This window comes from Anser cygnoides, chromosome 8, assembly GCF_040182565.1.
Source record: "Anser cygnoides isolate HZ-2024a breed goose chromosome 8, Taihu_goose_T2T_genome, whole genome shotgun sequence".
Classification (NCBI taxonomy): domain Eukaryota; kingdom Metazoa; phylum Chordata; class Aves; order Anseriformes; family Anatidae; genus Anser; species Anser cygnoides.
The window spans coordinates 27,323,349-27,347,826 of record NC_089880.1 but is presented as its reverse complement, the minus strand read 5'-3'; the positions used below and the strand labels follow the sequence as shown (position 1 = coordinate 27,347,826).

General features: G+C 37.1%; 1 protein-coding gene across 5 annotated transcripts in view; it reads right to left on the bottom strand.

The window, feature by feature from the left end:
• Window positions 1-24,478, bottom strand: part of ZFYVE9 (zinc finger FYVE-type containing 9) — a 78,735-nt gene that overhangs the window by 20,502 nt on the left and 33,755 nt on the right. For 4 of the 5 annotated variants that reach the window (XM_067001573.1, XM_048061911.2, XM_048061912.2 and 1 more), the window contains exons 2-10: window positions 22,999-23,103; window positions 15,780-15,884; window positions 12,850-14,927; window positions 8,941-9,040; window positions 5,721-5,897; window positions 5,213-5,382; window positions 4,319-4,442; window positions 2,445-2,567; window positions 1,110-1,265 (exon numbers count right to left, since the gene is read on the bottom strand). In XM_067001573.1, coding sequence (XP_066857674.1) covers window positions 1,110-1,265; window positions 2,445-2,567; window positions 4,319-4,442; window positions 5,213-5,382; window positions 5,721-5,897; window positions 8,941-9,040; window positions 12,850-14,927; window positions 15,780-15,849 — 2,998 coding nt within the window. In that variant the 5' untranslated portion in view covers window positions 15,850-15,884; window positions 22,999-23,103. The remainder of the gene's footprint in view (window positions 1-1,109; window positions 1,266-2,444; window positions 2,568-4,318; window positions 4,443-5,212; window positions 5,383-5,720; window positions 5,898-8,940; window positions 9,041-12,849; window positions 14,928-15,779; window positions 15,885-22,998; window positions 23,104-24,478) is intronic. The other variant, XM_048061914.2, reaches the window with a different exon arrangement.

Below are 24,478 nucleotides of genomic sequence, written 5' to 3'. Positions count from 1 at the left end.
GAAGTTATAAATTATGTATTTCTGTAGTGTAATTATACAGAACACCATTGCAATATACACACCTAGCTGCATTTATATCTGTGTACACACGTGTTTGCATATATAAAAATATATATGCATACACACAAACAGAGCATTTTGTACCTATCTCCCTCTGAGTAACACCATAATTAGAAAATAAAGCATTGTAAATGAAGTGAGGTTTGGAAGGTTATTTGTTTTCCGTGTATTTGAAATCCATTATGACGTGATAATAGTACATTCCGAACCTGGCAACCTCTCTGGACAAAATGACCTTTGTTTTATCAAGATATTTTAGGAGACAAAGATCTTTTTCATTATTTCAGTTAAGAATTGGATTCAGTCACTGCAAAGGCATTTCAAATGACATGCAGAAGCCTTTAAAATGTTATTTTCAGTATATAACCCTAACTCAATGCAATTTAACCTCTGGGAAACTAGTTTTATTTTCTAATCAGTGGAACCAAACGCTTGTTTTTTTCTTAACTTGCAATAGTTTTTGAACTCTAAGGTCTAACAATAGTTAAAAGTGGAAGCCCATTTACTCCTCAAATATAAGATGTGCAAAAGGTTACATAATACAGTCTGGTGATTCAGATACTAAAATTCAAAATTCAGGGACAATTTCTGCAATACCTTACAATTCATTCCAGGCACACACACACACACATAAAAATCTGTACTACTTTACAATATAAATAGTATCTCCATAGCGTGGCAATAAACACACACTATAGGAATCAAACTTCTAAGCTACTTGGTTTGGGGGCATTTAACATTCTATCCACAGTGATGCTCAAAATATTCTTTCTTATCTTTGAAAAAAGCTACCCAGACTTAGCTATCTTCAGACAAATTATTAGAAGCAATGCAATTACTGGTTCCAGGAGCTCTTCTAAGTATCCTACTACGCTTACTGCTAAACAAAGTAGAGAAATATGTTAAGGTGTGTGTTATCTCTATTCAATTTCTTAGGCAAAGACCTGGCAGAAATGCCAGGGCAGACAATAAGCAAAGGCTGCTGAACACAAAATTGTCACAGGGAGAGTCTTCCTTTTGAAATCACTTTTAATAGATAGCTTTCCTACCTGCTAAGGCATCCCGATAAAGTTGCACAAAATGGTTAAAGATATCCTTGGGCAAACATTTCTCATCAGGCAAACACTGCAAGAGAATGACTATCTCTGACTGCCCCACCGCGTGCATTCCTTTTGTAGTGAAACACCAGCACTTCCTGTTCACATCTGCAGAAAGGAAAATTGTATCAGAACAGAAAATCAGAATTTCACAAAATATGCCTAAATTTCACTACAGAAAGACAGTTCAATAATCAGTTTTACAGCATATTTGGTTCTTATATCTGACACATTAGGCTCTAAATCTGGCAAACAAGCACAACCAAGCCAAAAGCAGCTCAACAGTTCCTAGTTTGTGGCTAGGGAACAGCCAGAACATTATAGCTCCCAGTCAAATTTTGGGATTAACTCCACAGAGCAGACTTTTAACAGTTTCTGTATGCAAATTAAAGGGCAGGACTTAAATGGGAATTAAGGAACCTAAGAAAAGGCCAGGCTGTTGGCTGTGCATATCACAACCCTGATAGCCAAGCAAGTTTCAGAGTGACATCTCTTTCTAATGAGGCAGATCGCCCAATCACTGTGTTCTTCTTCACATGGATGTTAATGATGACGCACACTCTAGGCTTCAAAATTCATTCATTGAGGATGCTATGCTATTAGAATAAAGTCTTTCATCCAAATACATACATATAAATGTACTGCTATTTAACTAGATGCTGAAAGGTTTATAAACAACATCTTAGTTTATTGGATGAACTCTTCACAGAACCAAATCATTTTCCTACAAAACTGCCCTTTTGAATTTTTCAAATTTTTTTTTTTTTTTTTTTTTTACACAGCAGATATAACTGAGGCCATCTATATGCCTCCTCATTGTTCCTCCCTCCTTCAGCACATGGATACACACATGCACACCTGCACAGTACAGAAAAGGATATGAGAGATGTGCAGTGGCACAGAACTTGCATATTACTATGGGATCTTATGTACTTTTCCCAGGATGGGATGACAGGGAAATGAGTTAAGCAACCAAAGGAAGAACAAGTGATGTAATTTTCTGCCCTACCAAGTTGGACATGAGATACCTGTCTCCAAAACTGATTGGTGGCTTTATCAGTCTAGTTTATATTTTCTAAAGAAAACTATCTGTATCAATGTCAAAGCACTGGAAATAAAAATATAATTTAACTTAATACGGCTAAGTGCAAAGTTTTCAGTCCATGCACACTTTCTTAGACTGCACTACCAAATAAAAATGCTGCTGTTCCTAGTAGTAATATACACAAAATTTCCCCTCATATCCCAAGCCTTATTTAAATAAAAAACAAACAAACAAAAACTTACAATTTACGATTTTTACCATAGACAGCAAATTAGCGTTTAAAACAAATACAAGAGGGTCAGGGCCACCATCCTCCAGTTGCTGCATGACAGAGATCTGAGAAGGCCTCTCTTCTACTGCATAGTCTATAAAAGAACAATTAAACACATAGTAAAGTCCTCAACTTAGTTATAGTACTCGATATTATAATAAGTTAACCCAGATACTGATGCTTTTTCCTTTTGGCATTTAAAAAAAGCCTTTAAGTATTGCTGATCTGATTGTTTCCTAAGCTGGTATTTCCAAACTTCAATAGCATTTATATGCATAACACCTGTACATCCTTTACAAAAGTACAGCTTGTTTTATAAATCAGATTTTTTTTTAGTATTAGCTGGAAGAGAAAATGGAAATCAAATTAAGAAATGTGTCATGGTGTCAACTGAAATCCCAAATGCCAAATAAGTTGGCAGTTGCTATTTATGTCACAGTAAAGCACAGGTCCACCAGTCCTGCACTACAAATACAACATATGGGCTACCCCAATGTCACAGAACTTAACATTTTCAGTGCATTAGCTAATGGGAAGATAACAAAGGGAGGATAACAAAATCCATATAAAAGTGTTTTTCACAGATCATAGAAGGTCTAAATGCGGTGTAAAATGGATTCCAGCATGAACATTTGAAGATGTCTGTAGTTCCCCTCTATGATTAGATCCATAAGACTACTAAATTAAAATTTGTCATCCATGTGATTATAATCTATTCTGCATTTAAGATTTAACAAAAAACAGTTACATAGATAAAAACAGGTTTTGATAAAATTATATTACCTTTCCAGTTAGAATTATCTAGAAAGAAAGCTAATTTTGCTTTCTAATGTTAAAAACTGTTTTTGGAATGTTTTTAAATAGAATATTGGAAGTAAAACACTGCAAAGAATAGAATCATAGAAAAATCAAGAAAATCCAGTATGTGACAGCACATGAAACAAAATCCACTTAAAATATGATTTACATGAGGTTACCTATATAAAAGCTGAAAAGTATAGTGTAGTTTCACTCCTCCTTTTTGTGGAGGAGAATGAATAATCAGGCACCCACATGAACAGCTAACACAGGATGGAACAGATTTGTTTTGAAATGAAATGCTGCTTGCATTTTGGTTTTGACAATATCCTACAGTAAAAGGTTACTTCCGGCTTAACATTAGAAATGCACTGTACCAGCAAAATATTTAAAAGGAATATATATATATATATATATAAAAAGATGAAAAAATAAATTAACCCCAGGAACATATTAAAGAACATCACAAATTAGACTGTGGAGAGCGATTGCCTGATGAACAAATATATACTTTTTTTTTAACCTTTTGATAATTAGTTTTTCTTTTTCAGAATCCTCCACCACTTGGATACTCTGGAAGGGTGTATCACAATTACTACGAGCTTCACTGCAGACCAAGATGTGCAATAGCGCTGTTGCATTCAGTGCTCTGGGATGCCTCAGACAGAACAGATATTCCAAGAGAATTTCAGAGAAGGGAAGCATGAATATTCAGAAGGCTAATTAAAATGTATCTCTGTATGAAACATTCCCCACAGTCCGATTAGTGAAGAAATTAGCCCATATTTCTGGACTGAAGTTAATTTTCCTTTTGCTTTGTGTTTTACTTCTTACAGTAATTCCACTGCAACATCAGATTCTTCCTCGTTGCTAATAAGGATCAAGAGTGCAAATGAGTGTCATGACATTTAGCCACAAGTATTTGCTGTGAATTTCTTCAAATATTCAGCATATTGTCATTGTCTTATTTTTAAAATAAATATAGTAACTATTGGGTTAATTGCAACTGGTTAGCATAAAAGCTAGCTATCAACTTATCTCCCTTACCTCCTTTTACTCCAGTGGAGATGAGAATTGGAGGAAGACCATCTTCAGGAATTAGATTCATTGCACTGCCAACAGGACTGCCAACCTGAGTTATACTTCCCGAGAATACAGAAGCATTATCAGTCTACAAGAAGCAAACAATAACAAAAGACAACATTACAAATGCAATAATGATAAACATTTAAGAGCTGGCTGACTAGATTATTAAATGTAGGTGAAGGACTTCTGTGTCTGCCAGAGAACCAGAAGCATCAAGTAATATGGCTCTTTAAAAATAGATGATAATGATGATGACTCCTGTGTGCAAACTATTACCAAAATGCTTGCTTAGACAGAGACTGTATGTCCTTTCTCTAGCACCACACATTCTCCTTTCCTTACTGAATGTAAATGTACATCTTAACTTGGTGAAGCCTCAATGTCACTCACACAGGGTATGATGTATTTCATACCGTTAGATTGTACCTGCGTTTTCGTGCATAAATCATTTTATGAGAAGTCTCAGGCAAAGTATGTTTCTGTTTCATACTATGACAATCTTCAGTTTGAAACTCCCTACTGACCATGACTCTGCTTTTTTAAAAACCTGAGTTACACAAATGTGCTTTATACACAAGGCTGTACAGCCAAAAACTTGGAATCCACCTAGCACACAGACTTCAAACATTGCTTAGCACTCTGTCTCATAATAGTTCATTTCAGTCCAAAATTATTTGGCTGTTTCAGCACTATGCAAATGTCAAAATAGGTGAGGACGCTTGCTGTACAACACACTAAGACAAGCCTCAACAGATTTCCCACATCAGTCCTCCTGAAATCACAGAAGCTAATATAATATTCATGACCAAAACAGGTATGGTATTTTGAGCAGTGAATAGCATAATGTCTCCTTACTTCTGCTGATAAAGTGTTGTTGGTCACGGGCTTTGTTGGATCATGTGATACTGCTAAAGTTCCTGTAGAAGTTGTCCCAGCTACTGTCAATTTTGCTGCATCAGCAACCTCTCCATTGGGTAATATCCCATCAGCAAACCAAACACGCCTTTGTTCTCTAGGTTGAGCCACTAGAGAGAAAAAAAATAGTATTTAACATCTCACAGCAACATTGACTGGAAAATCTGAAAACAGAATAGAAAAACTGTAAATTAAAAATAATGAAATGTGGACTGGAAGGGACTTAGGACATCACCTAGTCCATTGCCTATGGCAGCAACATGTATAAACCGAGCACTCCTCTGCTGAGAATGGTTTACCTGTCCTTAAAAACCTGATGTCTCTGCTGAGGGCAGGAATGTCACAACTGGCATTAGTTAGAGTACTTGGAATGGATGAAGTGCAGATATTCTTATCAACTTCTTACTACAGCTAAATTGAAAGGAAAAAAAAATTGAAGTACTCTTACCTTCTGCTCCAGGGTGCTTTAAAACTCCCACAGGTACCATGACGGTGGGAGGTGGAGAGCTCAGGGCGCCTGAGGCCTGAGCCTGCTGCAAAGGAGGGATAGTAGAACAGTATTCAGCGGGATTGTTAGGGTTAGGACTCTGGCTTGAGGCACTCATCATGTTCTCCCAGGCTTGAGCTAAAGCAAACAAAGAACAAGGAACATGAACAGACAAAAGTACCTAAGAGTCCAAAACACCACATTAAGTTCTCAGCTACAGCAACTCTAAATTCTGACACCTTTCAAAGACCATCTCTCTTAATTTAAAAGCTGAGAGCATAATTAAACAACAAAACGCAAAGCAGGAAGAGCACTAAGCCTACGCAGTGAAACTATCAGTTCATACACAAATATTTTCTGAAAATGATAACAGTACACTTGACCTGAATGATGCTTAGTTCCTTGTGCCTCACTTTGCTTCCTCTTCATCAATGATTCAATTTAGAACTCAACTCAGATATATCTTTATCACATTGTATTCCATCATACATTACAGATGGACGATGGACAGACAGGCATTCCTTCTACAAATATTTTATAACCTACAGGACACTTGAACAGATTTATCTTTTGTATATAAGAAAAAGCACCTTGCATTTCTTTATATCCAAGGCAGATCACTACAGACCAACAACTTATGTTCCTAACTATATATAAAAAATGAAAGCTTATCCTATTAATTCTGAAGGAAGGACTTGAGCCTTAATTTAATTGCCCAAACTAGAACACACAAAATTCCTCTGTCAACAACATCCATCACAGGGAAACCTCTCCTGGAGCTAGTGAAACAGACTGCACATTACTACTCCTTTTTCGTCTGTAAGGAAGGCTTGTAGCTATGCAAGGTACCAGCAAATTCAAATGTGTGCTTGTACCTTCAACCACATTAGTTAGTTACAAATAAATGCATTCTTCCAATCAGGCATAAACATCATGTCATCTGAATTCTCAGAGCAGCTAAAAAGCCTGAATAAAATCACATGCATCTTTGGGTTCCTTTGGCTATGAAATGTCAGAAAGCCAACATGAAGATAACAAGACTGAAAAAAAAAAAAAAAAGAAACAACCAGAACACAACAGAACATAAAACTTCCTGCTTCTTTCCATCAATATGCAAAATCAATAGAGTGAAATACCTATCAATGGAAAAGATATTGACATTTGAGAAGAAAGATTAATTACATTGAAGTATTTTTAACAGCAATTCCGTATTCATTTAGAGCGTAAGTCCCCCAAAAAAGGAAGTGTTAAATATGCAGAAAAAAAGTTACATTCCTAGGATCCCATTATTAGAAAATTGATAGCAGGGTAAAGGAACATTTTTAAAACCTTCTCTTGATCAAGCAAAGTGTCAACACAGCTTATCTACCAATTTAAAATACAGCAAAAGTGGCACTAGAAGCTTCTTAAATACGTAGCCTGTCCATGGAAAAGTGTCAGACAACACACAACCCTTCCTCAACATCCCACTAAAATACAAAGTGGGTACTGAGCAACCAAATGAAATAACTTTTAAAGTGCCATTCCTACCCCAACTCCCAACCCATGCAGAGATGCTTAACCTGCTGCACTGAGTGAAAAAAAATAAATATCTGTACTGAGAAAGAAACTGCAAGAATCTGGAGAGATCAGACAGAAGCAATCAGGCTACAGGGTACATAACCAGTAACCACAAAGCACTGCAGTAGGGATAGAAACACAGAGGTAGCCCAGAGGCAAGTACACCTCAGTATGCAGACAGCACTCTCCCTACAATAAACCAAGCAGTGGTGTCACTCTTTGCTACCATTAATGTGTATCCATCTTGGCAAAAGGACAGAAAGGCTTTTAAAAGGAAATCATTATAACATGATCAATTTTATTATGCCTTTTTACAAGAACACTTCTGGTTTCAACTGAAATATTTTCAGATTCCTCCCTTCCCCCAGTTGAAAACAAATCCTACTCATCACCAAAAGGAGCCAGTTTTCTTTTGCCAGGTGTGTACTTCCTTGTTCTTGTACACCTTGAAATATGCTATTTTCTCCAATTCAAAAATGTAGTATTTTAGCACCCTTTCAACACTGCCATTGTTGGGACTTGCTCTTAATTTCTAGATATTACAACCTGCAATTGCCTGTCACCCTACATAGTTGGCTTACAGTGAAGAATTGTTACTAGTTAAAAGTACCACTACACAAAGACTGATTAATCTGTTTGAAAAAGAAAAAAAATATTACTGTTGAATTAAATTAATGCAGCCTCACCTCAAGTACTGTGTACTGTTTTGGGTGCCATTAGATAAGAAGGACAGAAAACTATTAGAGAGTGTCCAAAGGAGGGCTACAAAGATGGTAAAGGGTCTGGAGGGAAAGATGTGTGAGGAGTGGCTGAGGTGCCTTGGTTTGTTCAGCCCAGAGCAGAGCAGGCCGAGGGGAGGCCTCATGGCGGCCTGCAGCTCCCTCACGAGGGGAGCGGAGGGGCAGGCGCTGAGCTCTGCTCTCTGGGGACAGTGACAGGACCCAAGGGAACGGCATGGAGCTGGGACAGGGGAGGGTCAGGCTGGGTGCTAGGGAAAGGTTCTGCACCCAGAGAGTGGTGCTTGTCTGGGACAAGCTCCCAGAGAAGCAGTCATGACACCGAGCCTGCCAGAGTTCAAGAACTGTTTGGACAATGCTCTCAACAGATGATTTGGTTTTGGGGTGGTCCTTTGTGGAGCCAGGAGTTGGACTCCTTGACCCTTGTGGGTCCCTTCCAACTCAGGATATTCTGTGATTCTATGAATTGTGGGTAAATAGTACTTTCCCAATTTCTCTATTGTGCATAACCTGGAAGAAGGACAACTACAATACTCTTCTCTTCAGTACCCCATACAAGAGTCTCAACAGGTTATCTACTTAGACATCAAAGACAGAGAGTAGGCTCCTGAATTAATACAAATACCCAAAATCACAGTTTCAGGAAACCTGGTATAGCACTCACAACCATAGGTTTCCAAACTCATGGCAATCTTTTTGCCTTTTTTTAATCATATTTAGTAGAGGAATCTCAATGGGGATTCCAAGCTATCTCTCAAGGGCTGTTTTAGTGTACTTATCCATATAAGTAAAATATTGTGATTATAAAATAAAAATAAAAATCATCACTGCAACCCAACACAAAGCCAGTGAAGCTCTGCATTTCAGATTCTCTTTCCACTTACCATTCATTAGTACTGAATGGCAGATTACACACACTCTAGCTTCCTTTCGATCCATGTAAAGCAACTTGCACTTCAGGCTACAGCATGCTGCACAAAAAACCTGAAACCAAAGGGGAAAAAAGTTAAGCATCATTCAAAAATATGCAATGACCTGATGAATTCAGATAAGAGAATATCTATACAATTCTAGACAGGCAAAATAAGGAGACAAATTATCAATATTCTCCCATTAAACCCTCCAGGACTAATATCTACCCAAGGCTCCCTTCCTACTAATTCTGATGTAGTAGTAGTATATGCACCACATAATGCATGTTGTCTTGATACTCTAAGGTGGTGTTTTTTAAAATATGTTTGACATAGATGACAATGGGTTAATGAAGTCCTACCACATTAAAATCCCTCACATAATTAACAATTTGGAAATTAATTCCAGTCTTAGAGCATACTTTCTGGAATCAAGTATGTTTAAATACACAAGTTTTCTCTATGTAATAGATTACTGTGGCACAGATGAATTCAAATAAATCATTTTTATTTGCAGCAGGGCAATTCATCTATATTAGCAACTCTAGTTATTTAATCTCTTCACACATATTCCTCAGTCAAGTGAGCATTAATATATCAAAATGCTTTAAGTGTTCAATAAAACAAGACAAGAATGGCATCAGTACTGCTGGAAACCTTGCTTCATTTATTTAAAAGAAATCCTCCTGTTTACTTGATTACAAACACTAAAGCATCACAACACTAGGGAGAAATCAGAAACTGCGTTTTATGCACACTGGCTGCTAAAGGGGGACCTAGTTCAAAATCCTGGAGGGACAACTAGATGCAGAGGTGCAGTTGCATTACTAGTGCTTCTCACCTGATCTGCCTCTAGCTGGGCAGGAAACAGCATTGAGGCTTCATTCAAACAAGCAAAATCATAGAACATAAGCACAACCTGTGTGCCAAAACAAATGCTTGAATACAAACATGTTCCTACAACACCACTTGCAATCTCAAAAATCACATAGAACAGATAACACAGGGTGTCTTAATGAATTTTTGTTGTTGTTTTAAATAGTTTGTTGTTTTTTTTTCAAAACAAACCAACGACAAGATTTTCTCAGGGTTGTTAGTCAGGTGACGTGAAGATACTGTTGAATACTCATTTCATGCACAATGATAATATCACATTTGGGAAATCTAGAAACAGCAAGAGCTGCACAACCAATGAGTCCAGATATCAAGACAGATTTTCAGATTTTACATTTAGTTGGATTTTATATGTATAGTTAACTATGTGTTATTACAATTTGGAATACTTCCTTAATTATTCCATCATCATTTCAACAGCAGTGCTTCTGTAATACAGATAACAAACTACAGAAGATTCTCATTTAAAAATACATATAAACCTAACTAAATTTTAATCAAGTTAAAGATCACACCACATTATGACCACCTTCCAGGCAACTTCACAATCTTTCAGTGGCAAACATTTTAAATAAACACATACAAAATAAGCTCTAACTTGCACTGTCAGAGCTGGAAATCGAATGTGTATAAAGAGCTCACCCTATCTCATTTTACTTAATTTTACTATTTCCAAATTATGTCAATGTAAACATTTCAGAAACAAAATAAAAGTGTGCATATACTAACATTTTTATGCCAAAAAAAGCAAGCCTTCCACATACATGAATTAAAAAAAAAGAAAGCAAATGTACTTTAAAAATTTGATTTCTGCATTTACACCTTAACCCACTTCACAAGATTTCTAGACAATATTAACAACAATATCACAGCATAGTTTAGAGGCATTTTTTTCATTCCAGTTCTCTCGGAGAAACTTCCAGTTGAAAGTTCAGTATTGAACATGGAAAAATCAATGTCTTAATAATAAATGACTGACTACACCAATTAATAGCTAATCTAGGATGCTTTATCAAACAATACATTGTGCATTCAGCAAAGCTCCCGAGTGCAACAATCCCCAAGACCTAAATATTGAAAGAGCCACAATGACAGAAAATCAACACCCTGCCCTCCTAGGCCGCACCAGCTTTCTGCCAGCAGTAATCACAGAATGGTTGAGGTTGGAAGGACACTCTGGGTCCATCTGGTCCACCCACAGCAGGGGGCCCAGGCCCACGTCCCCGCAGCTTTTGGAATATCTCCAAGGAGGAGACTCCATGACCTATTTCGGCAGCCTGTGCCAGTGCTCCATCACCTGTACAACACAGAAGAGCTGCCTGATGGTCAGACAGAACCTCTTGGGTTCCAGTTTGTGCCCGTTGCCCCTTGTGCTGGCACTGGGCACCACTGAAGAGAGCCTCGCTCCGTCTTGTTGCACCCTCCCTTCAGGCATTCACAGACATTGCTAAGACCCCCCTGAGCCTTCTCTTCTTCAGGCTGGACAGTCCCAGCTCACAGGACAGGTGGTCCAGGCCCTTCACCATCTTGGTGGCCCTACACCGGACTCTTACCAGCATGTCCATGTCTCTCTTGTACTGGGGGCCCAGAACTGGACACACAGTATGCAAGGTACGGCCTCACCAGCGCCAAGTAAGGGGAAGATGCAGAAGAAGGACATAATCCACTAAAACTGACAACTCAGTCTTGTTATTAACAATCACCAAGTCATTTATCTCGGTATCTCATGCTACAAAAAGAAATGACACAGCAGTGTCAAAGTACGTTTTTACGTTACTAGGGTTTTCAGGTTGATTGGGGGTGTTAAAGCATTAGTTGTTAAGAGTTTAGGTGATTTTTTTTTAATATATATTTAAGTGGAAAATACAGATTCAGTTGTTAGTAAAAAGAAAACATACAAATGTTCTGTTTTTTCTATCAAGGATAATTGTTTCATCTGACAATAGAAAATACATAAATATATAAGGCAAAATTTAGAGATGTGTTCACACATTCTCCAGCCTCTTAATTCCAAATTTAAGTGTATTACTTCCTATCATTCCCCTGAGGTTCATATCTTCCATTAATTTTGCAATTATTATCCTGAAATTAAAAGCAGAGGCAGACTTCCCAAGTGCCACTCAACTATTTTTAAATGCTATTTTCATTCCCAAATGAAACAGATACATTCACCACTACTACATTTTGTCTTTTTCCTAATAAAGCTTAAAAGCTTAGATCTGTTATGCTAAAGCTTGCATTCAAAAATATTCAGTCCTATGACTTCCACCATTCCCCCAGAAACAAGTAATTACAAAACATGAAGATGTAGAACTAGTGCAGGTGTCACTGTGATGCAGCGATGAAATCCTCTTACACAACACAAACCAATATAGTAATTATGTTTTGGTTGTCTTAACTACAGAATTTCTTACCATGTGTCCATCCATCAGATCACAGAGAATTTACTATACATTCCCTCCCCCACCCCCCAGGATCAAAAGATATGTTCTTTACACATCACATCTTCTCATGAGACATACATGAAAAGATCGTAAAGAAGGCTTAAAAAAACAGGGTTGGACAGCCATCTAAATCACCAAGAATGCCGGCAATTCAGTAGCAAACCTCCAATTCCCATCAATATGTTTCTGTATCTTTAGTGGAATTATTGATGCAGTAATTTCTGCAAACTAGTTTCCTGCACTTAGTCATTTTACAGCAGTTGTACATGAATCCAATGCATGTTGATGATTGCAATCAACTAATACACTGCTCATACAGCATAATCATTCTCACAGCTATGAATAACAAATAGTTATTCTATATTAGAACCCTAAATAGATTAAAGCTTAGAAATTTCTTTTTTTCCTTCACGAATTAAACAGCTTTTTCAGGAAGAGATGTCACAGTTAACTACAGTCAGTGGCTTACGAAGTCCTATTTTGATTTCATGCTGCATGATAAACAACGATATGCTTTGAGCTTACTCACAGATTATGAACTCACCTTCCCACAAGCTCTGCAATGATGCCTTCTTTTCGTGAATGTAAATCTGGCCTCGCATTTCATGCAGTTTGGTGCTTGAGAATCTGGAACCCAAACTGGAGCCACCTCACCCAAAGTAGTAAAAGGCTTTCTGGCTGGAGCTCCAAACTGACCAGCTCTGAGATCATTATCTGGACTATCTGGGGCTACTGCAAGGCACGAACTACTAGAGACTCCAGATTCGTATTCTTCTAAATGTTCCCCGTTAGTATCAGTTACAGAGGCATTCAGTGATGTTTCACCAGGAAACACATCTGCTGTCAAGGTATCCCCTAATTGCGTCTTACCAAACACATTTTTGTTTTTACTATTACCTCCACAGTTTGGGGGAACAAGATCATTTTGTAAGTGGTCCGATAATGGCTTTGGAATTTGCAATTTAAGATTTGTAGGTTGTTTGGGTCTTGCACCACCAAAAGGAACACTGATAGACTGCAGATTAGTCACTGGTTTTGGTGAAGTTTGCCCTTGCATGGATGGCACCTGACTACAGAGGTTATGTAAATAATTTTTCTTTACGTGGTCACCAGTGTTGTTTAAAATAAGACCACTCCCTTCTGTGGTCTCATTTCCCCTCTGTTCATAAACGTTAGCATAACATTCTGACTTGCTCTCCTCTATCTCCTTCTCCTCTGTGACTGAGTCTTCCTTGGAGGGTAAAGTCTTTGGAACATGAGCAACAACTGGGTTCTGTATTCCATAGGAATCACAACCATTAGACAGAGAGCTTGCTGCTGATGTACTCATCGTATCAGAGAGACTGGACCCTTCAAGCTCATCTACACCAGTCCCTTTTAAGTCTACGCCTGCCTCCATCTTCCCATCCCCACCGTCTTTACTATTACTACATGCCTCATCAGGCTGTTTTGTCTGCAAAAGTCTTTCATTCTCTCCCAGAGTTTGCTTATTATTCATCTCATTCAATCTAGTCAGTTCCCAATTAGTCATCTCCTGAGATTCAGGGCAACACTCTGCCATGCTGAGCGATTCAGTTGTGCTGAGATTTTTATCACATTCAATGACTTCGTTTTCAATGGCACCAACATCCTCAGAGGCAAAATGTTCTGCTACACGCTCCTTGTAGTTGCCGCTTCCAGCCACATTAGGTTGACAAGTTTCCACAAGCCCTGATAGCCTAGAATGTATTTGTTGGGTTGTTTCTTCTTCTAAGCTTCCATTACTTGAACCAGAAGAGTTTTTAGCTTCTAGATCCGTTCTCTGAGGAATGGCTTTACTAGTAAAACTTTCAACTGATACACAATTTTCTTGCATTTTAACAGTACCATCAACAGGTCTCTGTAAAAGAGTCACTGCATTAATCCCTGCAGCTGTAGCTTCTGAAAGCAGTGAATCTTTACTCATATTAAAATCATCCTTTAATCGAGAGGAGGGGCACGCAACAGTCAGGGTTTCAGAAGAAGCATTAATCAAATGACTTATAGAGTCATCTTCAGCACACAGCCTATTTACTTGCTTTTCTGTATCTGTATCTTTTTCCATGGATCCATTTACAGTAACACTAAACTGATCACTTTGTCGGTTTTCATTATCCAGTGTAAAGCTAATAGTATCCATTAGGGACTGACTGTTGTAATTTTTACAATCCATCAAATCGCCACTTTGTAGTGTTCTTCTGTCACAGTTATGCATGACTGCCACCACTAGCACATTTTTCTCTTCTGGCAAGCAAGCTATAGTTCCACATTTCTTTTCTCCTGTTTCCACAGCGTTACACTGATCATCCCGATTATTATTTCTTTTAATTAAATGATCATCTGCTGCTGCTTGATCATCAATCCACATGACTGGAGTCTCCGGGCTAATGCTAAAATCCTTTCCGTTAGCACAGTGATCCGCTCCTCCTGGTGGTGTAGTCACTGAGTGAGACAAGGAGAAAGACTTTATTCTCTGCTGACATTGATTAGGAGTTGTAGCTTCATTCACATTGGCCACGGACGGGTTATATGACAGACGACGAGAAGGCGGATCTAGAATCTGATTCCACTTTGCACCCAACAGTGTAGGTGAAACAGCAGCATCTGAAAAATTGTTTACATAATGAATAAGAGAGCTTACTGTCCTATTAACTCTACAGGTTCTATCAACTCTGTTGCATTAGAATGCCTCAAATATAAAACACATCTTGCAAAACTAAAACCCTTGATCAACCATTAATAGTCTAGTTGCGTAATGTTTCTGGAACACAAGAACTTTAGAGCTACCCAATTTGCACAATTTTAAAATTATCAATTAATATACCTTAGATAGCTAGAAATGCCTACAGAGGCTCCCATTCCTATTAAATGTTCAACCTCTTTGACAGCACAGAAGTAGCAGCTATACTAAGCAAAATCTTTAATGCTACATATATGATACCTTTCATTATATGATTTATGTGACATAACAAAATATTTCTCTGCTTGAGTCTCCCAAAACTTCAAAAGCTGCAAAATAAACATGTTTTGTTTCATTTGTTTAAAAGTAGTCATTAAAAAATATTGTCACTGAGAGCTCCACAAAGCCTTTCTTTAAAAAGAGAAGTCTTCTCTACGGAAGACTTTTTATGAAAAGAGTGAGAAACAGATTTTTAAACAAGTAAACAAAATGAATGGAAGCAGAAAAGAATACTACTAACAAACACTGAAGACACACTATATGAATTAATATATTATATATTATTATATATATATTATATTAACAGTGTGATTTTTTTCTTGGTTTTGTGGTGTGGGTTTTTTTTGTGTGTTTTTTGTTGTTGTTGTTTGTTTGTTTTACAAATTCTGAGCTGAATTTGCAATTCAAAACCAAAAATTGTATCATAGATCTTTCCCTTTTCAGTGCCATCCCCTATAGAACATCACGAACCTATGATTTTGTTCACAAGGACTCACCTTCGTTTTGCTCAAATTCATCTAAAACCTTATCGAGGTTATATGCCTCTGCTTGGAAGTAGTTCTCCATTTGTCAGGGAAAGACCACCAGATTCTTGTCTGAACCTGTCAAACAGAACAAATCACAATCAGATATCTACACTTCAAGTCAGCAGTGTTCCACTACATATTACTCTGATTTAAGGGGAAAAGAAGTCACCTGTAAATCAAATTTTAAATATATTACATTCATAAAGCATACGTATTTTCAGTTAATAAAAATATTTGTGTGATCAAACTTGCTTAATTCAAACTAACAATCTCCCCAAACTTGCTTTGGATTTTAATATCATCTCCAAGTTTATAAAAGTATTTTTAAAATGTTAACATTTAAGCAAAATCCAGATTTCTTTTTAAGTTTGTAACATTTGCAAACATTTGTAAGAGTATGTTTTTAAAAATCCTGCCACACACAATGTAGATGTGTTGATGTGAATCAGGTGTCTGCAGCAACATTTGAGTAATGCAGGTTCATTCTTCCATGCTGTTAGAAGAATAGAAATTTATAACAGCTCTTATTGCTGTTAGTGGAAAAGAAAATATCCTTATCAGACAAATAAAAAATAACCAAACTGAGCTTGCAACTGTGTCAGTTCAAAGCAGAATGCATTCCACACTGCAGAACTTACAAAACACTGCACACATCTGTCCCTATGCCTCCCTTAGTGCATTTTCCAGTTAGTGACAGGTCTTTTCGAGAGGCCAAGATTAAGGTTGGTTGGATGTTGTTGTTTTTCCCCAAGATTTAGGAGAACAATATAAACAAGTAGCACATCAAATTGAATTCCGTGATTTAGAAATTCCATATTTAGAAACTTCTCTTCAGGGCAATGTAACAAAAATGAAAGCCATGTAGTTCTTTCTTATGCAATGTTAGCTTAGGATCTATAAAATGCAACCTACATAGGAAAAGTGTAATTTTTCTCATATCTCAAGCTTTTATTTTCATTATATATCAACGCAATTTTCAGTATTATTTAGACCACTGAGATTTTCTTTCCACCACAATGAACATGGAGGAAGGGAAGAGGAGGAGTTTTTGTCAGTAGTTACCAAAGCACTGCTACGGTAACCAATGAGCGAAGCTAATATTAAACTATTAATATTAGCAAAGCTAATATTAAACTGTTGCACTGAAAACATCAAAGCCAGTCATATGCATTTGCCCTCATTGCCTCAGCTTCTTACAATCAAGGAAAACACTGACCCCCACCTGAGCATTTAAACGGAAGTCAAAGCCAGCAACAGCCTTTAAGACATTTTAAAAGTCAAAATGATGATGCCAGTGCAACTCTCCTTGCACTATGGTTAATGTCTAACCATAAGGATCACCATAACGGTAAGTGCAAAACTGCTCCAACATCATTCAGAAAATAATGTCATCCAGAAAACTACAAAGTCAGCTATGTAACAATTTGAAGATCCAGCTTTTGATTTCAAGCTACCACTGAGTAGCTCATGTGGCTTTGAACAAGTAGCCTAAACTCTCTGTGCTTCTGTTCTTTTAATGTTTACTAGGCTTGCAGTACTCTGTTTCACTCATTTCCCAGAGATGCTTCAAGATTCATGCTTGTAAAGTTGTTAAAGGAGTACACAGGTGTTACTTGAATTATGCTAGCTCTTAAAATGCCTGCCTTAATAATCCTTGTTTCCATGATAGGCAGGCACCAGAAACGTAGCAAAGAGCACAGAAGTAAGTACTCTCATCAAAAGATAATACTCACAGGCTAGAAAGGAAGACAACAGTGAAAAATGAAAAAGAAAAAATCTAAGCCTTTAAGTAACCTTCTACACTCCACATAATAAATACCATTTTTGTCCTAATAGTAGGAACATGGTCTTCTCGCTACTGGAGGCTTACAGCAACAAGACACCACGATTCATTTCTTGAAAACACTCACTACCAGCGAAGACATTTTCACTGCAAAATGTGTGCCATAACCTATATACCATAAAGAGCGACCTCGATTTGATCTGTTCTCTGAACATCATCCAAAACAGCCTTATTCTCTTCAGAGCTGGCTTTCAATGTTGTGAAATACAGAAATGGAGGAGGAGAGGGTGAGAACCTTGTTTTACAGCAAGAAACAGTGTTAGACCTGACAGCTAGACTCCAGCTCAACTAAAAACCTGCTCCTTTACACTGGAGATACGGCACAAGAAACAAGTCAGGGGAACTCTCCAATTTAAAAGTAGAGATTACTTTAATGTTATCCTTATAGTATCTGGATTTGAGGGAAATATCAACCAAGATCTTCAATTACAACACTAAATACAGGTTTGTGTTATTGTGGGCAACAGCTAGGATTAGGTTGTTAGTTCAAAAAACTCGTGCAATAAAATATCACTAAACGCTTAGTTCAAATTTTTTAGGTTGACCTCAAATTTGCCATGTGGTGTTTTTAATAGGACATCATGTTACAATGTAAATACATCACTATGTGATGTAACCAGATTAAATTACACTTTAAAGATATATGCAGACAGCCAGCTTTTTTAAAAAATAGTGTAATGGCAACCTAGAAATCGCAAGAAGTATCATCTAAAAAAAAAAAAGACTATCTGCAAAGTAGTTCATAGATAAAAGAGTTATTACCTTACAAACTCCCAGATTTGCCCTCTTTTCTATAATTTAAGATTAACTCCTTTTGCAAGACAAGTATCTAGATGATTAGCCATATCACCTGTTGTACACAGGTGCATGTATTATAACATAAGCATTGGAGAAGATAGGCACAACGATCAAAGGCCGTATTTCAAAAAAAGCTCAACCTTTTACATTCTCCAATATACTTGCTTTCCTGAAGAATGCAAAGCCAGGATCTGACCTCTAACTCTGACAGGGTGTACTCTTTGATCGCTTAGACACCTATTGTAAGGTCTTCCTGAGCTATCCAACCTGCCCACCAAGTCACAGTATTAAAAATCTGTCATAGCACTAAAACAATTACATTTACTACATAATTAAACCAAAGTAACATTAAAAAGCAGATATTTCTCCTTAGACATACAAATACTAAACTCATTTAAACTACAACCAAATTGCAAGAGTTTGGAGGTTCTCTTACACCTTTCCCTCTGACTCATTTCAATACCTTGATGGAAGCATCATTACTAGCTCTGTGAATACCAAGTACTGAAAAGTTAATTAGAATCTGCCCCAAAGAATATTTCACTTGATTTTTTTCTTCCATTCAGATTTCTAATCATCAACCTAATTTAATGCACCATAGTAAGACCCTTTTGTACTAAACACAGTATCATTTCACATCCACTTATAATGGACTTAATTTACATTATAATGATAATACTCCAGTCTAGCAAAGGCCCACTACTAAGGTTAATGATGCAAAGAATATTTGTCAGTGGAAGCAAAACTGAAAAGTATCACACAAAATTCTTTGTGTTCCACAGAGTTAAACTGTGCCACTGTCTGAAACCACTGCCCTCTGATTTCCATGCACTTGCATTGTCAAAAAGGGCATCCACTCATTTACTTGGCCATAAACACAAACTGTAGTAGTGGTGAAACAGGCAAAGAAACAGGCTACAAGCAGTGATATTTTTGTTTTGTTTATTTTAGGGAAGATAATGATTAGTGACAAGCAAGCTGATGGGGAGGGAATGCTATGCTGACTATACAGTTGGTCAAAACATGCTTTTAAGTAGCTTTGAACCACTACATTTTGACTTTGTGTAGCTTTTAGACACTTAGAAAAATTCATCCAAATTCATCCAAAATTCAGCCAAATTTGAAACCTGACTGAAAGCCTGATGAAATTTAGAACCAACTCAAATCCATGTACACTGGAGCAAGTAGAATCTAAGTCATATTTGCCCTAGCATTTCCTAAATCTAGTCCTATATTAGCTGGTTGTTGCTTGTCATACAAATCAACAAGATTATACCATTTATTGCGAGCTTCTGACTGTGCTCTTTGGTTACAAAGAGCAACGTCAGAAGCTTGCAATAAATGTTACTATTTTGATTTATTTTAGTCAAGGTTTGGCTTTTAAATTTTATATTGTGATTTTGTACCATTAAAAATACAAGTATTCAGACTTAGGAAACCATGTCTAACAACAAGGCATACTATAAACAAGACTTAGAATTTTATCCCCACTCCCTTACAATCCCAACGTAGTTAATACTTCGTAACAACTCTGTGAAATTATTATCTTATTAAAATATGTACTATCTAAGAATGAATCATCTAATATTTGTGAGTTTAACTTTGGTCCAGTAGGATAGAGGGATTTTTTCTATACTTTACTTTTAAGAATTCTAAATAAAGAGAACCACATGTAAACAAATACAGGTTGGATGAGGCCCTGGGCAACCTGACCTAGTGGGTGGCATCCCTGCCCGTGGCAGGGGGTTGGAACTGGGTGATTTTTAAGGCGCCTTCCAGCCCGAGCTGTTCTATGATTCTATGATATGTAACCATAGGAATTCTGAAGTTCAAATGCTAGTGCATAAGTATGCAATGAGCCAAAATCCAGACTGATGGATGCTCATAATCCAAACCGGAGAGAAGAGACTTTTTATATCATTATTGTTATTTCACTTACTGATGTGCCAGGATATATAGAGAATCTTTTATTTTTAAGCTCACAGTCACTAAGCTGACAGCCACTCTAAATGAGATCTCCTTGTCTATGCAAGTAGGTATTTCTCAGAAAAGGCCAGCTGCAAATCCTCACGTCTAACATTTAAAATTATTATTTTTATATAAAAGAACATTCCCCCCCCCACACACACTTTTCCTGAGTTTCTGTCCAAGAGTAAAAAAAAAAACAAAAACATTGCCAAACCCACAGAAGTCCTTACTGCCCTCTTACTGACAGAAAAGGAGGACAAGGACTTATGTTCCTAAGATACCTGCAATGCTTCTTGACCAATGCATTTTCAGCAACTCAAATATTTGCCAGTTTAAGAGGTAATACTTCAAGTCTGCACAGCCAAGCAACTCAAGATCAAAAGAGATAACACAAAATGCTCTAACACAGCACACTACAATAATCTGGTAGCTATTGTCTCCATGGTTTAGAATTTATTTTAAATATTTTTACTATCTAACATAAATAAAACCAAACTTATTCCTTTACAGATCTTTGGAAACTTTAATTGTAACTAACTGGTACTACTATGAAAGTTTGGACCAGGTTTGGCATTATTCTAGTCCCAAACTTTCTCCTAGTATAAAGGCTGAAATTACATTTTTAAAGGATCGTTTATAGTATATGAAATATTATTGCTCAACTATCCCAGGCCATGGCATGGAGAGGAGCTGAGGAGCAAACACACAACTCAAACTCTGGAAAGGTGAATATGAAGACATGAGCAAATTGGGAAGAAAGTTCAATGGTGATTTTAGCCACATGCTGCCAAAAACGAGACACTTCCTAAATTGGTATATATGAACAATATGAAGAAGAGGATATTGTGCCAGTGCAAGCAAAAGAAGACATAAATCACCAATCCTGTGAAAACCACAAGATGAGGTTTCAAAAACACAGTTCAAAGTCCTCCATGGATCTGGCAGAAAAGACAAATTATAGGCAAAAAATGCTAAGTAGCAGAATATTTTAATTTTGTATCCCAAAAAAGAAAATATAATGGCTACCACCCATTGCACAGTAAGGCCAGAACCCTAGATCAATTTTCACCCATTGCAGAGTCATCTCCTGTCTTTCACAGCAAAAAGTCAATGGGAATATGCCATCTGTCAGTCAGATTATCTTCAAGCTCCTGTTGGATCACAGATAATGCATAATCCAGAAAGTCTGTTTTACTTATCAATTTCTTCATACAACAGCATAAGGCTTATCTTCTTAATCTGTAAAACTTAAGCACTTACATTTTATCAAGCTTATATGCTCTACCCTCCCTTAACGTCTAAATATAAAGGTGCACATACCAGAATGTTTGTCAGAAATACATCCAGAACTACTGTCCTTGCCATCTGAGCATCTAGACATAAAACAAACTTTAACTGATTACTGGGGAGGGAGGGAGACAGAAGGAAGGGACACAAAAATCTTCCTTAATATTACTTGGTATTCTGAACAGGTTTAACCTTGGAGGCTGCCTCTCAAGACAGCTCAGATGTCCTGCATGCCTGCTTCTTCTTGGGAAAGGATGCGTACAAATAAATAGGCCTTGTGTTATATCTGCAAAGTGGCAAGACTCATATTTGCTTTGGTCTCTACAATGAGGAATTAGATTACTCATGATCTGCTCTGGACCTCCCACATTACCCCCAAGAATTTTTCACCACTGGAACTGACAGACTTTCAATTTTCTTAAATCTAAGAACACACAACCAGCACATGATCACACTAACACTCTATAATAAAAAATGTGCCACAAAGTAATAATGTAACTATCAGCCTCATAGAAAAGGCCTACAAATCAGGGAGTATATAAAGAAGCAGGATAAGAATTCAGGACTTCCTATCATGCTGCCTTGTCTGCATACTATTCTGCTTCAATATAAAACTCTAAATATACATGTTTCAGTAAACTCTTACTAAACAAACTACTGAAATAGTTTATAATAGCACTCAACAAAAATATATAAGACTCCTAATATGAAAGTCACAAGGGGCATGACCAGACTGAAAACAAACATTGCTCATTCATCCTGAGTTTCTGAGTCCAGAAAATGTCATCTTCTCATAGTGTAGCAACACAGAACTGCGTATCAACTGGGCAAACTAATTTGTTAGATCTAATGCTCCTGAGGACTTTCTTCAACCCCAGGAAACAATGTCCACATATTTTTGCAGCTCCCTTTAATGACGTTTATATTATTTGCCCCTGGGAGTAGAAAGTCAAGGACCTCTATTGTAATGAACAGCTTGCTGAGAGAGTTCAGCAATAGCTGTATTTTTAACTGATGAGATCTGCCTACAGCACAGACTGAGGAAGAAAGACTTTGCCCACTTCCCACCCCCAAAGAAAACAAGACACATCTCTGCTCTAAAACAAGGCAATTACTCTCAGTAAAGAACAAGATCCCAAAATGCTAAAAATACTCCATCATCTTGTACACGAGATAATGTACATGTATATGGGTGTGCATAGAACTATACATCCATAGGCATACATAAGAACACATGCATTTCACGTAAACACCGCTGAATCAGTACATTCTAAAGCAGAACTTGCCTCTTACCTTTTTCTCCTATACATATGTTAAGAAACGAATGACCCTGTGCCTACTCATGATGACTGCAGCACAACCAGCCAGTTCTGCTGAATCAGTGTGTTCTACTTGATCCTAAAAAGAAAATATAAACATGCATTTTATAACTGGTAATTCTGCCACAAACCAGGTTTTTTCAATGCATGACTGCTGCTAACACAGGCACATTTGGTAAATGCTGCAAGCCTTTAAATGATCTACATTATATTTGCAGCTTTTAATTCAGGGATCTATGCACTGTGTCACTATTGCACTCCAATATTCTGATGAAAAAGGCTGCTAATAAAAAACACATTGCTACCTATTGACAATTATTCTTCATTTAATTGTAAACCCAGAGTGAGACAACAATTCCAACTGCCCTTGTATCCCCAGTGACCTTGACTGCAGCGCTTAATTTATAAAACTAGTCTCTGAAGTTAATTATACTACACTACAATAGGCCTTCCAAAAATAAAAAGCTAGTAGCTTTGATACTCTAGAAAAATTCATGGCCCTCTGAATTCTGTAAACTGCATTTATCTACTTCCCACTGATTCTGTTATAACTAAACAACTGCTTTTGTCTTCAAATTATTCCTCCTACAATCCTAGACTCCCTTCACTTCCAAAACACTTATTATCTTAAAAAACACCATGGCATCAACCTTTCATAGCAGGGATGACCAAGGCAGACAAGAGTCTTCAGAAGAAAGTACTTTGTTCTCCTAACTAGAGCATTTCTCTAGGTTTGGTGCTCATTTTCCTAATAGTCAATACAGCTCAAGAATCCAACACAACCATGAACAAAGAAAAAAAAAAGCTATTTATGACAAACAACCAAACAAGAACAAGGACTGACTGAGATAAGTTTGTGTTTTAAGCTTTGCTGGTGCTGGTATTCGACCTGTTAGGTAGTTGAAACATTTACTAGTGCTCTGATAAAGCAGCAGCATGTTAGAAAAAATAAATAAATCTTAAAACTCCAACAAAATAAACAGAGCTGAAAAAAATCAGTTTTCCATGCATGAAAGCAGTATTCAGTGTTATACTACAACTTTTCCAGAGTTGTTTATTATTCTTTTCAGAAATAAGCTACAGTAATAATTCCAGGAAACTAATGAACTGAACAGCAGCATTCTTAGTAGTACTGTTTCCCAACTCAGAAAAAAATCACACAGCTTTACAAGCCAACAGAACCGTACCTGCATGCGAAGTAAATTTCTGATGCCATGTATATTTCAACTTCTATAAGCTAAGATGAATTTTTGATATTTGGGAAATAGTATCAATTATTGTATTACAAGGTTCTTCAGATGGATTTAATACGCATGCAAAAATGAAGGTCTGGGAACATGTAATTCCACTGAAAGGCTTCAGAATTATCATTTTTTTTAAAGGGATGTGAAGTACATATGGCAGGGCTACTTATATCATCACCATACCATGTTCCCTCCTGGCCTGTAGATGGA